The 13,281-nt window shown below is 41.2% G+C and overlaps 1 protein-coding gene across 1 annotated transcript in view; it reads right to left on the bottom strand.

Annotated features, from left to right (window-relative positions):
• The window catches only part of LOC132821740 (intestinal-type alkaline phosphatase 1-like), a 47,727-nt gene that overhangs the window by 26,584 nt on the left and 7,862 nt on the right, over positions 1 to 13,281 (bottom strand). Inside the window, exon 2 of the mRNA XM_060834450.1 lies at positions 2,242 to 2,277. Coding sequence (XP_060690433.1) covers positions 2,242 to 2,277 — 36 coding nt within the window. The remainder of the gene's footprint in view (positions 1 to 2,241; positions 2,278 to 13,281) is intronic.

Genomic DNA, 13,281 nt, shown 5'->3' with positions numbered 1-13,281 from the left:
ACTTTTTTCAAAGAATGTCAGATGACATTCACAAATATAGTAGGTAAAGCAGCACATCTAAAAAAAATGAAACCCTTCCCAATTCTTTTGGCCTCTTTAGGTCAAGCAATGATTACAGCAAGAAAATAAACAGTTGGATAAACTGTTATAGACCTTCACAGTTCTAATGTGCTAAACATCCCTGAGATGGCTCTCCGTCTGATTTTCCACTCAGCATTTGACAATTATGATCAGGAAATGCATGAAGAATGTGGTATTGTTCTGTCTTTTTGCAAGTAGTTTTATACTTTCTCAACTATCAATCTCCTAACATCAATCTTTCCCTGTCAATTACTTCTTGAGAATCTCATGATGGGAAGAATGAGGGTAGGGATAAGTGTGGCTGAGAGGTTCCAAGCATTACATTCCCACTTTCGTCTAATGTAGTGGGGGACACAGCATAAAACCTATTTTGGTAAATTTTGTGTTCCTTAATGTATGCAAGTGAACAAATGTTTTAGATGCTAAGGACAGAACTTTTCTGCAGAATTCAAGACTCCACTATCAGACTCAAAGTGGGGGCAAGGGAAGGGCAGTCAGAAGTCAGACTGTGTGGGAAACAATCTATTACTTGTGATTTTCAAATTTGGCTGATCAGTTGCCTGAGCATAGGCAGTCCAATTAAGAATAGAAGGCAGGGTCTCAAAGCTGGGAGCCAATGGCTTGAACACAGCATTTGGATGCCATGATGGCAGGTAGGAATCTTCAAAAGGAAGATAACCTTTCTCAAATTTTTACAAGCTGGAAATGAAAAAGAAACCATAGTGTTTTGACCATCTCTGTTGTGCAGGATAGAGGAAAGGGGAATGCAGCAGTTATTGCTGAACCTTGGTAGGAAAGGAAGGCTTTGGTCTGTTTTGGGAGGCCACTTATAGGCAGCTAAACTCTGCCTCAGTGGGGACCTGGAGGCTGAAAATCATTCAGGCCTCACTAGGTCTTAAATCAGTTCGATTGGTCATTCTTCATTGAGGGAATGCAGTTGGAGACCCGCACATTGGCCATTGCCATGATTTTTAGTGACATTTGACCTCTGTACCCAGCATCATATGGCTTAGAATTCTTGCTCCAAGTATCTGGCTGAAGCATTCTCAATGTCAGCTAGCTTCCTGTACTTTGTACTATTGAATCATCTTCAAAAGCATTGCCTCATGTTGCAATCCAACATGTTGCAAACATCTATTGACTTTTCTGAAAGACATGACCTTTTTTGGGAAAAGTGGCATGCATTTGTTGGTCATTATGAACTGATTTTTATTCAAAAACCAATCCTTATAGAGTACTAATGTTAGCAAAGGACATTTTCTATTTTGTCAGTCATAAAGATTAAGAAACAAAATGCAGCATTTGTTTAACAATAAAGAATGACAGTGTTTGACTGAACACAAAAACACAGTTTTTCCTCAACAAATTTTGGAGTTTGTTCATTCCTCATTTTACAAACACTGAAAGATTAATCATTCAATCAAATGATGCAATAATTTGAATAAGGCTCTGGAAAGGCAATAGATTGACACTGTGGGTTACTCATGAGGGAAGGAAAACATTCAGTTGAAAGAGTTTGATTTTGGGAAAATGATGCCTTCAAACTTGGTGAGACTTAGCTGGAGGAAATTGCATCCAGCTTTTATTTACTTAAAATAATTTGATCTCAAATACCGAAAAGAAAAGAAGGGATAATTAAACAGTGTATAAAATATTTACATGGCTTGCAACTCAGTCCCAATTAGCTTATTAATATAATCCTCTTTTTTGTTTATTCATTTGAGGTGTGGGCATGGCTGTTGCCTATCCTGAATTGCCCGTAAGAAGGTAATGGTGAGCTGCCCTCTTAAACTGCTGCAGTCCATTTGCTGTAGGTACATCCATAATGTTGGTCAAGTGGGAATGCCCCCTGACACTAAAGGAATGGCACTATATTTCCAAGTCAGGATGGTGGTGAGTGACTTAGAGAGCTACTTGCAGGTCATTGAGTTCCTGTTACGCTTGTCCTTCCAGATGGTAATGGTTGTGGGTTTGGCAGGTGCTGTCTAAGTAGCTTTTGTGAATTTTTGCAGTGCACTTGTTGATAACATACCCCTACTACTAATGAGCATCAGAGTGAAGGGAGTGAATGTTTGTGGATATGATGCTTATCAAGCAGGACGTTTTATGCCTGGGATGATGTCAAGCTTCTTGGGTGTTGATGAAGCTGTACCCATAGGCGTGTAGGGACCATTCCAATACTCTGTCGGCTTGTGCCTTGTAGATGGTAGACAAGTTTTGGGAAGTCAGGAGAAGAGTTACTTGCTGCAGGATTCCTAATCTCTAATCTCCTCTTGTAGTAGCAGTAATTACATGGTGAGACCAGTTCAGTTTCTGTTCAATTGTAATGCCCCAGGGTGTTGATATTGGGGATTCAGTTTTGGTAATGCCATTGAATGTCAAGGGACAGTGGTTTGATTGAATCTCATTTGAGGTGGTCATTACCTGACATTTGTGTGGCACTAATGTTGTTTGTAACTTGTCAGCCCAAACCTGGATATTGTGCAGGCCATGCGCATTTTGGCTGCTTTGGTATCTGAGGAGTCACAAATGATGCTGAACATTGTGCGGTCATCAATGAACATTCCCTCTTCTGACCTTACGATGGAATGAATGAATTTTACATGAAAAGATTTACTTTAGAATATTATTTTCTTAAAAAGATATATCAAGGTGTTGGACACACAAGATATTTTCTATGAGATACGGACAAGTGTCTCAATATATGGAGTAATCTGGAAGATTTTATAGAGATGGATTTGGTGTTCTCTCATGAAAAATAAATTAAACATTTGTTGAAGAAATCTGGCATTTTCCGTGGTTTTCACATCAAAACACACAGTGACCTGGCTGGCCTGTGTAACCATGTGACCCTTCCATCTGTTATAAGTGTTTCAATTTGTTTTTGTGGCAGCTGTTAAACAAACTACTGAAACATGCAATCAGAAGTATGAAGCTGAGACTTAATGAACTTTCAGAGCTATAAGAGAATCAACTACTGTAAAGAGACAGCAGGGAGGAATTAAAACCACAGTTTATAACTTTGAGTCAGAATTGTTGTGCATTTTCCATTCCATGCTGCTGTGAAAATGAAAGGAGATGTGAGACAAAATTAGAATTTGTTCCAGTCCCAGCGGCAAATCTGAGAAATGAGGATTACAGAATTAAATAAAAAGAATGAGCAATTTAGAACAGTAACTCTGTAATCAGTGCTGGGGAAAAAATATGCCAAATTGTACTGTTTCCCAGGTTTCACTGATGAGCAGTGAAGCCAGTCTGGAGAAACTCTTAATGCTTTGAAGATCCATTTTGAGCCTTATATTAACCTTATTTCTGAAAGGTATTTGTTCAACAAGAGCACAGGGGAGAGAGCTGGAGACATTGATACATCTAACTAAATCCTGAGAGTCTGGTCAACTGAAAGGTGATCTCATCAGAGACAGGATTGTCTTAGATGTAAGATATATCACTGTGAACACATGTCTGTTGAAAGAGGTGAAACCTACTCTCAAGAAAGTTATTAATGTGTGCAAAAGTTCTGAATTTGGCAATTATTATCTGGAATTTTTAATGGGAGAAGAGACAAGTGCTTTTCTTACAATGTACATTAATGATATAGATGAAGGTATTAAAATTAATATGAGCAAATTTGATGATGACACAAAGCTGGATGGCAGGGTGAAATGTGAGAAGGATGTTAGGAGAATACAGAGTGACCTGGACAGGCTTGGTGAGTGGACGGATGCATGGCAGATACAGTTTAATGTGGATAAATGTATGGTTATCCACTTTGGTGGCAAGAACAGGAAGGCAGATTACTACCTAAATGGAGTCAAGTTAGATAAAGGGGCAGAAAAACGAGATCTAGGTGTTCTTGTACATCAGTCAATGAAAGCAAGCATGGAGGCAGTGAAGAAAGCTAATCGCATGCTGGCCTTCATAACAAGAGGGATTGAGTATAGAAGCAAAGAGGTCCTTCTGCAGCTGTACAGGGCCCTGGTGAGACTGCACCTGGAATATTGTGCGCAGTTCTGGTCTCCAAATCTGAGGAAAGACATTCTGGCTATTGAGGGAGTGCAGCGTAGGTTCACGAGGTCAATTCCTGGAATGGTGGGATGATCTTACACTGAAAGATTGGAGCGACTGGGCTTGTACACACTTGAGTTTAGAAGGCTGAAAGGGGATCTGATTGAGACCAATAAGATTATTAAAGGATTGGACACTCTGGAGGAAGGAAGCATGTTTCTGCTGATGGGTGAGTCCCGAACCAGAGGACACAATTTAAAAATAAGGAGTAGGCCACTCAGAACAGAGTTGAGGAGAAACTTCTTCACCCAGAGAGTGGTGGGTGTATGGAATGCTCTGCCCCAGAAGTTTGTGGAGGCCAAGTCTCTGGATACTTTCAAGAAAGAGTTGGATAGAGCTCTTAAGGATAGTGGAATCAATGGTTCTGGGGATAAGGCAGGAACAGGATACTGATTGAGGATGATCAGCCATGATCATAATGAATGGTGGTGCTGGCTCGAAGGGCAGAATGGCCTACTCCTGCACCGATTGTCTATTGTCTATTGCTAAGAGACATTCCACGTTGAACAAGAAAAACATATTGGAAGAAAAGAAGAAATGTTTTCAGAAAGGTCAGCATAAAGATAATGACTAGAGGACAGGATGTACATATCAAGAGGGCATTATGAAAAAAGAAAAAGTTGCATGTCCAGCATGGTGAAAGCATTATGAATCATTCTATACCATGCAACACATTGACACTGTGGTGTGACGATACAATGGCTTTACGAGGTAAATTTTGTCCTTTTTTTGTATGAAGAAAGGTTAAGATAGAAGAGATAAGCTGTCTGTTCAGAGCCAATGAAACCCTTAAAAGGCCTTGGGTTTTTTTAAAAAGTTGGAACAGTTAATTGGTAGTAGTTAATATATACATAATTCTGTTAAGCATTTTGATAGAGTTACATTTAAGCCAATTCTTTTCTTTTTATTTTTATTTTGTCTGTACTTTAACTGCAGTGAAAAACTGAAGTCTGTTTTGCTTAAAGCCGAGTAATTTGACCAATGAAATTGAATCTGGATCTAGGCTATCTACTTAATATATTTTGAGGGGGTTTGGTCTAGTCCCTAACAAACTGGGGTCTTGTCTGGGATCAAAATCTCTGATTCCAGGTTGGCTTTAGGATTATTGGACTCAAAGGCAGTGAGTGGTGAGTGTTGGCGTTGTCTTTTTGAGTGTTGCGTTCGGTTAGTTTAAATAGGGTGTGCCTTGTGTAGTAATGGCTGTTCCAGTCACTAAGAATTTCCTGGGGATGGAAGAAGTCACATCAGGAGTTTTACAGAAAGTGAACCAGGCAAACCTTTCGGAATTGGCAGACCAGCTGGTGTTGGCCTTTATCCGTGTGAAAAGGGAAGGTAATTGCAGTAATAGCTCGACATTTGTGATTGCCAGAAATGGCACTGGGATCATTGGAAATAGCCAAACTTCAAATGCCAATGAACATGAAAAGGAAATGAAACAATTTGAATTATGATTGAAAGCAGAAGAAAAGCAGAAAGAGACAATAGCTTTAGCACAGGAAAAAAGAAAATGAAAGGAAAGTGAGGCCCTGATGGAAGAAGGGGAGAAAGAGGGAGTTTTTGAACTGCAGAGGTTGGAACTGAAAATTCCAAGTTGACTTAAAATGGCAGAGGTAGAGGGGAAAGGTAGTAGTAGTGATGAGGACAGCGATGGACAGCACTCTTCATAGTCAAAGTCCTGGTGGGGATTTGTTTAAATATTCTGGATTAGTGGTGCTGGAAGAGCACACCAGTTCAGGCAGCATCCAAGGAGCAGTAAAACCGACGTTTCGGGCAAAAGACCTTCATCAGGAATAAAGGCAGTGAGCCTGAAGCATGGAGAGATAAGCTCGAGGAGGGTGGGGGTGGGGAGAAAGTAGCATAGAGTACAATGGATGAGTGGGGGAGGGGATGAAGGTGTGGGTGAGTGGGGGAGGGGATGAAGGTGTGAGTGAGTGTTTGCAGTCATTGTTTTTACCTCATTTGTTTAAATATGTCCAAGTGTTGCCGAGGTTCGATGCAAAAGATGTAAAAACTTTTCTCCTTTCATTTTAGAAAGCGACTAAACAAATGAAATAACTGGTGACCATATGGGTATTGTTAATCGAAACAAAATTGGTGTGTAGAGCTAGTGAAGTATTTGCATCACTACCAGAAAAGGTACCTGTGAATATGATGAAGTGAAAAAAAAATCTTACGTGAGTATGAGTTAGTAAGCGAAACTACAATACCACAATGTTCTGGGAATCCAAGGAGGGAACCTGGTCAAACATATATGGAGTTTGAAAGGATCAAACAAAGTAATTTTGATAGATGGATATGGGCATTTAAAATAGATCAAACATCTGATACTCTTAGAAAGATAATTAGTTTGGATGAGTTAAAAAATTCACTTCCTGAAGTAGTGAGAACTCATGTGGAAGAGCAGAGAGTTAAGACTGCAAGATTCGCAGTGAAAATGGCAGATGATTACAAGTTGGTTCATGAATAAATGTTTGGCTTTCAACGTCAATTTCGATCTGTGAGGGATAGAAATTGAGAAAAGAGAAATCCTCAGTGGTAAGTGAAAAGGATATCTCATTAAAGATAGTAAAGATAGTTTGTCGCAGGATAAAAAAGGAAATCCATGAGGGGAAAGGGAAAGTAAAAAAGCTCAGACATTTTCATTTTAATTAGGCCACATGAAGTCATGGTGTTGGTGGTTTAGAAAAAGCACTGGGAAGGTGGATATTAAAAAATAGGACAAACCAATGAGTTTTTTGAATGGTAAAGGAAAGCACAGTGAAGCTAAAAAGCTGCAAAAGAATGTACTACCCGGTCAGGGATTGGTTGAGAAGAAACTGCCAGAAAAGAACTTACAGTCACAGTCATAGAGATGTACAGCATGGAAACAGACCCTTCGGTCCAACCCATCCATGCCGACCAGATATCCCAACCCAAACTAGTCCCACCTGCCAGCACCTGACCCATATCCCTCCAAACCCTTCCTATTCATATACCCATCCAATTGCCTCTTAAATGTTGCAATTGTACCAGCCTCCACCACATCCTCTGGCAGCTCTTTCCATGCACGTACTACTCTCTGCGTGGAAAAGTTGCCTCTTAGGTCTCTTTTATATCTATCCCTTCTCACCCTAAACCTATGCCCTCTAGTTCTGGATTCCCTGACCCCAGGGAAAAGACTTTGTCTATTTATCCTATCCATGCCCCTCATAATTTTGTAAACCTCTATCTGATCATTCTTCAGCCTCCGACGCTCTACGAAAAACAGCCCTAGCCTGTTCAGCCTCTCTTTGTAGCTCAGATCCTTCAACCCTGGCAACATCCTTGTAAATCTTTTCTGAACCCTTTCAAGTTTCACAACATCTTTCTGATAGGAAGGAGACCAGAATTGCATGCAATATTCCAACAGTGGCCTAACCAATGTCCTGTACAGCCGCAACATGACCTCCCAACTCCTGTACTCAATACTCTGACCAATAGAGGAAAGCATACCAAACGCCTTCTTCACTATCCTATCTACCTGTGACTCCACTTTCAAGGAGCTATGAACCTGCACTCCAAGGTCTCTTTGTTCAGCAACACTCCCTAGGACCTTACCATTAAGTGTATAAGTCATGCTAAGATTTGCTTTCCCAAAATGCAGCACCTCGCATTTATCTGAATTAAACTCCATCTGCCACTTCTCAGCCCATTGGCCCATCTGGTCCAGATCCTGTTGTAATCTGAGGTATCCCTCTTAGCTATCCATTACACCTCCAATTTTGGTGTCATCTGCAAACTTACTAACTGTACCTCTTATGCTTGCATCCAAATCATTTATGTAAATGACAAAAAGTAGAGGTCACAGCACCGATCCTTGTGGCACTCCACTGGTCACAGGCCTCCTGTCTGTAAAACAACCCTCCACCACCACCCTCTTTCTTCTACATTTGAGCCAGTTCTCTATCCAAATGGCTAGTTCTCCCTGTATTCCATGAGATCTAACCTTGCTAATCAATCTCCCATGGGGAACCTTGTTGAACGCCTTACTGAAGTCCATATAGATCACATCTACTGCTCTGCCCTCATCAATCCTCTTTGTTACTTCTTCAAAAAACTCAATCAAGTTTGTGAGACTCAATTTTCCATGCTCAAAGCCATGTTGACTATCCCTAATCAGTCCTTGCTTTTCCAAATCCATGTACATCCTGTCCCTCAAGATTCCCTCCAACAACTTGCCCACCACCGAGGTCAGGCTCACCGGTCTATAGTTCCCTGGCTTGTCTTTACCGTCCTTCTTAAACAGTGGCACCATGTTTGCCAACCTCCAGTCTTCCGGCACCTCACCTGTGACTATCGTTGATACAACTATCTCAGCAAGAGGCCCAGCAATCACTTCTCTAGCTTCCCACAGAGTTCTTGGGTACACCTGATCGGGTCCTGGGGATTTATCCACCTTTAACCGTTTCAAGACATTTTGCAAGGTGTCACCATTTATTTCCCTACAGTCTATATCTTCCATATCCTTTTCCACAATAAATACTGATGCAAAATATTCATTTAGTGTATCTCCTCTATTTTCTGTGGCTCCACACAAAGGCCGCCTTGCTGATCTTTGAGGGGCACTATTGTCTCCCTAGTTACCCTCTTGTGCTTAATATATTTGTAAAAATCCTTTGGATTCTCCTTAATTCCATTTGCCAAAGCTACCTCATGTCCCCGTTTTGCCCTCCTGATTTCCCTCTTAAGTATACTCCTACTTTCTTTATAGTCTTCTAAGGATTCACTCGATTTATCCTATCAATACCTGACATATGTTTCCTTTTTTTTCCTAACCAAACCCTCAATTTCTTTAGTCATCCAGCATTCCCTATACCTACCAGCCTTCCTTTTCAACTTGACAGGAATATACTTTCTCTGGATTCTTGTTATTTTATTTCTGAAGGCTTCCCATTTTCCAGCCATCCCTTTTACCTGCGAACATCTGCCTTCAATCAGCTTTTGAAAGTTCTTGCCAAATACCGTCAAAATTGGCCTTACTCCAATTTAGAACTTCAACTTGTCAATCTGGTCTATCCTTTTCCATCACAATTTTAAAACGAATAGAATTGTGGTCGCTGGCTCCAAAGTGCTCCATTACTGACATCTCAGTCAACTGCTCTGCCTTAGTTCCCTAGAGTAGGTCAAGTTTTGCACCTTCTCTAGTAGGTACATCCACATACCGAATCAGAAAATTGTCTTGTACAGACTTAAGAAATTCCTCTCCATCTAAACCTTTAACACTATGGCAGTCCCAGTCGATGTTTGGAAAGTTAAAATCCCCTACCATAACTACCCTATTATTCTTACAAATAGCTGAGAAGTCCTTACAAGTTTGTTTCTCAATTTCCTTCTGACATTTGGGGGGTCTATAATTCAATACCAATAAGGTGATCATCTCGTTTTTATTTCTCAGTTCCACCCAAATAACTTCCCTGGATGTATTTCCGGGAATATCCTCCCTCAGCACAGCTGTAATGCTTTCCCTTATCAAAAATGCCACTCCCCCTCCTCTATTGCCTCCCTTCCTACCCTTCCTGTAGCATTTGTATCCTGGAACATTAAGCTGCCAGTCCTGCCAATCCTGAGCCATGTTTCCATAATTGCTATGATATCCCAGTCCAATGTTCCTAACCATGCCCTGAGTTCATCTGCCTTCCCTGTTCGGCCCCTTGCATTGAAATAAATGCAGTTTAATTTATTAGTCCTACCTTGTCCCTGCCTGCCTTGACTGTTTGACTCACTTCTGTTCTCAGCTGTACCAGTCTCAGATCGATCTCTTTCCTCACTATCTCCCTGGGTCCCACTCCAACCTTACTAGTTTAAATCCTCCCAAGCAGTTCTAGCAAATTTCCCTGCCAGTATATTAGTCCCCTTCCAATTTAGGTGCAATCCAGCCTTCTTGTACAGGCCACTTCTACCCCAAAAGAGATTCCAATGATCCAAACATGTGAATTCTTCTCCCATACACCAGCCCCTCAGCCATGCATTCACCTGCTCTATCCTCCTATTCCTGCCCTCACTAGCCTCTAGCACTGGAAGTAATCCAGATATTACTACCCTTGAGGACCTCCTTTTTAAATTTCTGCCTAACTCTCTGTGACCTCCCTTCAGAATCTCAACCTTTTCCCTTCCTATGTTATTTGTTCCAATGTGGACAATGACCTCCTGCTGGCCCCCCTCCCCTGTGAGAACATTCTGCACCCTCACGGAGACATCCTTGATCCTGGCACCAGGGAAACAACACACCATTCTGCCTTTTCTCTGCTGGCCACAGAAATGTCTGTCTGTACCTCGGACTACAGAATCCCCTAGCATAATTGATCTCTTGGAAGCCATTGCATTAGAGCCGTCTCAAGACAGAATCTTGGCTGTATGTGCTACGTTCCCCTGAGAATCCATCACCCCATACATTTTCCAAAACAGCATACCTGTTTGAAATGGGTATATCCACAAAAGACTCCCGCACTAGCTGCCTACCTCTCTTACCCTTCCTGGAGTTAACCCATCTATGTGACTGTATCTGAAACTTTCCCCCTTCCTATAACTGCCATCCATTCCATTGCAAATTCCTCATCGCTTCTATCTGTCTCTCCAACTGATCCACTCAATCTGATAAGATTTGCATCCAACAGCATTTATGGCAGATATAATCTGCAGTAACCATTAAATTCTCTTTAAACTCCCACATCTGACAAGAAGTGCATATCACTGCAAAGACTATTTTTACTCCTTCACAATCTACAGACCCAGAAAATAACACCGTCTTATTCCTCTACAAACACTGCCCCAAGTTAAATTAATAGCTACGGCTTGCATTTTAAGTTTAATCAAGAGATTTATCTCCAGAAACATGTAATCAAGAAAGAATCCACTATACTCACTGCTGCAGCCTTTCTCTTGGACAGACTTAAAACAACAATTAACTTATCTGATTCTGTGCTGTGGACTTCACCCAACAGTTCCTCTAAGATTAGTTGTGAATTTCACTGTTTGTTAATTTTCCCAGATGCAATCCGATGTCCAGCAATATACGAATTGAAACAGCAAAGGCGGTAACTGTGCAGGTTCTCTCTCTCTCCCTCTCTCTCCTGCACTGTCCTCACCATGTGCTTCCTTTGTCTGCTCTTCTCCCTTTTAAACTGCTATTGTTTTGACTTTTTTCTCCAAAGTTCCAAAACAATGCAACTGCATATGAAACAGTAATTGCTGCTCCTGGAATTCGAGGAAATCTCCTCCAACACCTAAAATACCTCAAAAAAAAGGAATAGCTCTTACAGGCAGAATTTTTTCCTGTCCTCCATCTTGGATTACTCTTGCATGGGTAAGGTTTATTCTTGTACACTAGGAAGAGTAGGTAAAAGAAAAGTAAGATTTTAAGAGTTCCAGGAAGTTAATCTTTGATGGTGAGAGGTGAGAAGAAAAGTATTCAAAAAGGAATATTGGCAGAAAATAGTGGCAATGTGTGAAATTTACCATGAGAAGAGCAATGCTCCATAATATCAAGTAAGGTTGGGGAGTCTGAGGAAAAATGGTGAAGTGGTATTTGGAGTAATAGAGAAATTCTTGGTTCTAGAAATAGAGTTTATCCTTGGTAATGATATAGCTGAATCACACTGGGAGTGATGCCTACTGTGGTCAAAAAGCCAGTAAAAGTATATCCTGGAATGTTTTCCGACTGTGGCAACAAGGTCACAAAGCCACTGGTGGAAACAGGAAGTGAAATCAAAGATTAAAGACAAGGAAGGTAAAGTTCAATAATCAGAAACTAGCTCTTCAATAGCTGATAAAAAAAACAAGAGCAGGTGGAGGACAGACTGGATATTTTTAGTTCAGAGAAATTAGCTGAATTACAACAAACAGATGAAAATTAAGGTAGACAATGAGGAGGCTGAAAGAACACAGCAAGCCAGGCAGCATCAAGAGATGGAAAAGTCGATGTTTTGGGTGTAACCTTTCTTCAGGACTGGGGAAGCAGAGAACTTTGTCAAAATGGGCATTCCCTCATCGTGGAACAAACTTGGCTAGAGACAAAAAAAAACTGCAGATGTTGGAATCCATAAGGGTTTGCTTTGGCAACTGCTCTGCCTAAGTCTGGAAGAAACTACAAATGGTTGTGCACACAGCCCGGATCATCACGGAAGCCAGTCCCCCATTCATGGACTCCATTTACACGGCTCATTGCCATGGAAAGGTAGTGCTCTCCTACAAGCTCTCCCATTAGGCAGAAGATATACACCCACCAGCAGGTTCAGGAACAGCACCTTCCCAACTTTTATTAGACTGATGACTGGACTCTCTAACTTCAAATAATGCTGATCTTGCTAATGTTGATCTTATGTAGCATACACGCTGTGCAATGTAACCTGTATGCCTCTACCTACGTCTTTTTTCACCCTATGATCTGCATGTCCTTGCTTACAATGATCTGCCTGTACTGCTTGTAAACAAAGCTTTTCACTGTACTTAAATACACATGATAATAAATAAAAAAATCAAATAAAATACTTCACATGGGACAATATGTGGGAGCAAGCTGGGAAGTGCTATGATGCAGACATAGGAAGTACTGATCCAATTAAGCAGCATCCTCTAAGTTCAAAAAGTGATTGAATGCATGCTCAGAGATGATATAATCAAAGTGAGTTGTAGCAAATAGAGTTGTAGCAAAAACCAGATGGTACCCAATGATTATGTGTGGACTGTCACAATGTCAATGCAGTTACGAAATCTGATTCATATCCTATTCCACCTTTGGAAGACTGTAATGAGAATGTGCAACTTCCATTTCAAAGTTGGACTTTCTCAGAAAATACTGGCTGTTACCTTTATCCAAAAGAGCAAAGGAAATTTTGGCTTCTTTTTATGTCAAGTGGACTGTACCAGTAGTGGAGGTTGGGTTGGTGGGGGTTGTGGACCTGACGAGGGAGTCGTGGAGGGAGTGGTCTTTCGGGAACGCTGATAGGGGAGGGGAGGGAAATATATCCTTGGTGGTGGGGTCTGTTTGGAGGTGGCGGAAATGACGAAGGGTGATACGATGCATCACTCCCAGCACCTTCCCCTGCAACCGCAAGAAATGCAAAACTTGTGCCCACACCTCCCCCCCTCACTTCCCTCCAAGGCCCCAAGGGATCGTTC

Source organism: Hemiscyllium ocellatum, chromosome 13, assembly GCF_020745735.1.
Source record: "Hemiscyllium ocellatum isolate sHemOce1 chromosome 13, sHemOce1.pat.X.cur, whole genome shotgun sequence".
Lineage (NCBI taxonomy): Eukaryota > Metazoa > Chordata > Chondrichthyes > Orectolobiformes > Hemiscylliidae > Hemiscyllium > Hemiscyllium ocellatum.
The sequence above is the reverse complement of the archived record's forward strand: the minus strand, read 5'-3'. Positions and strand labels throughout refer to the sequence as shown.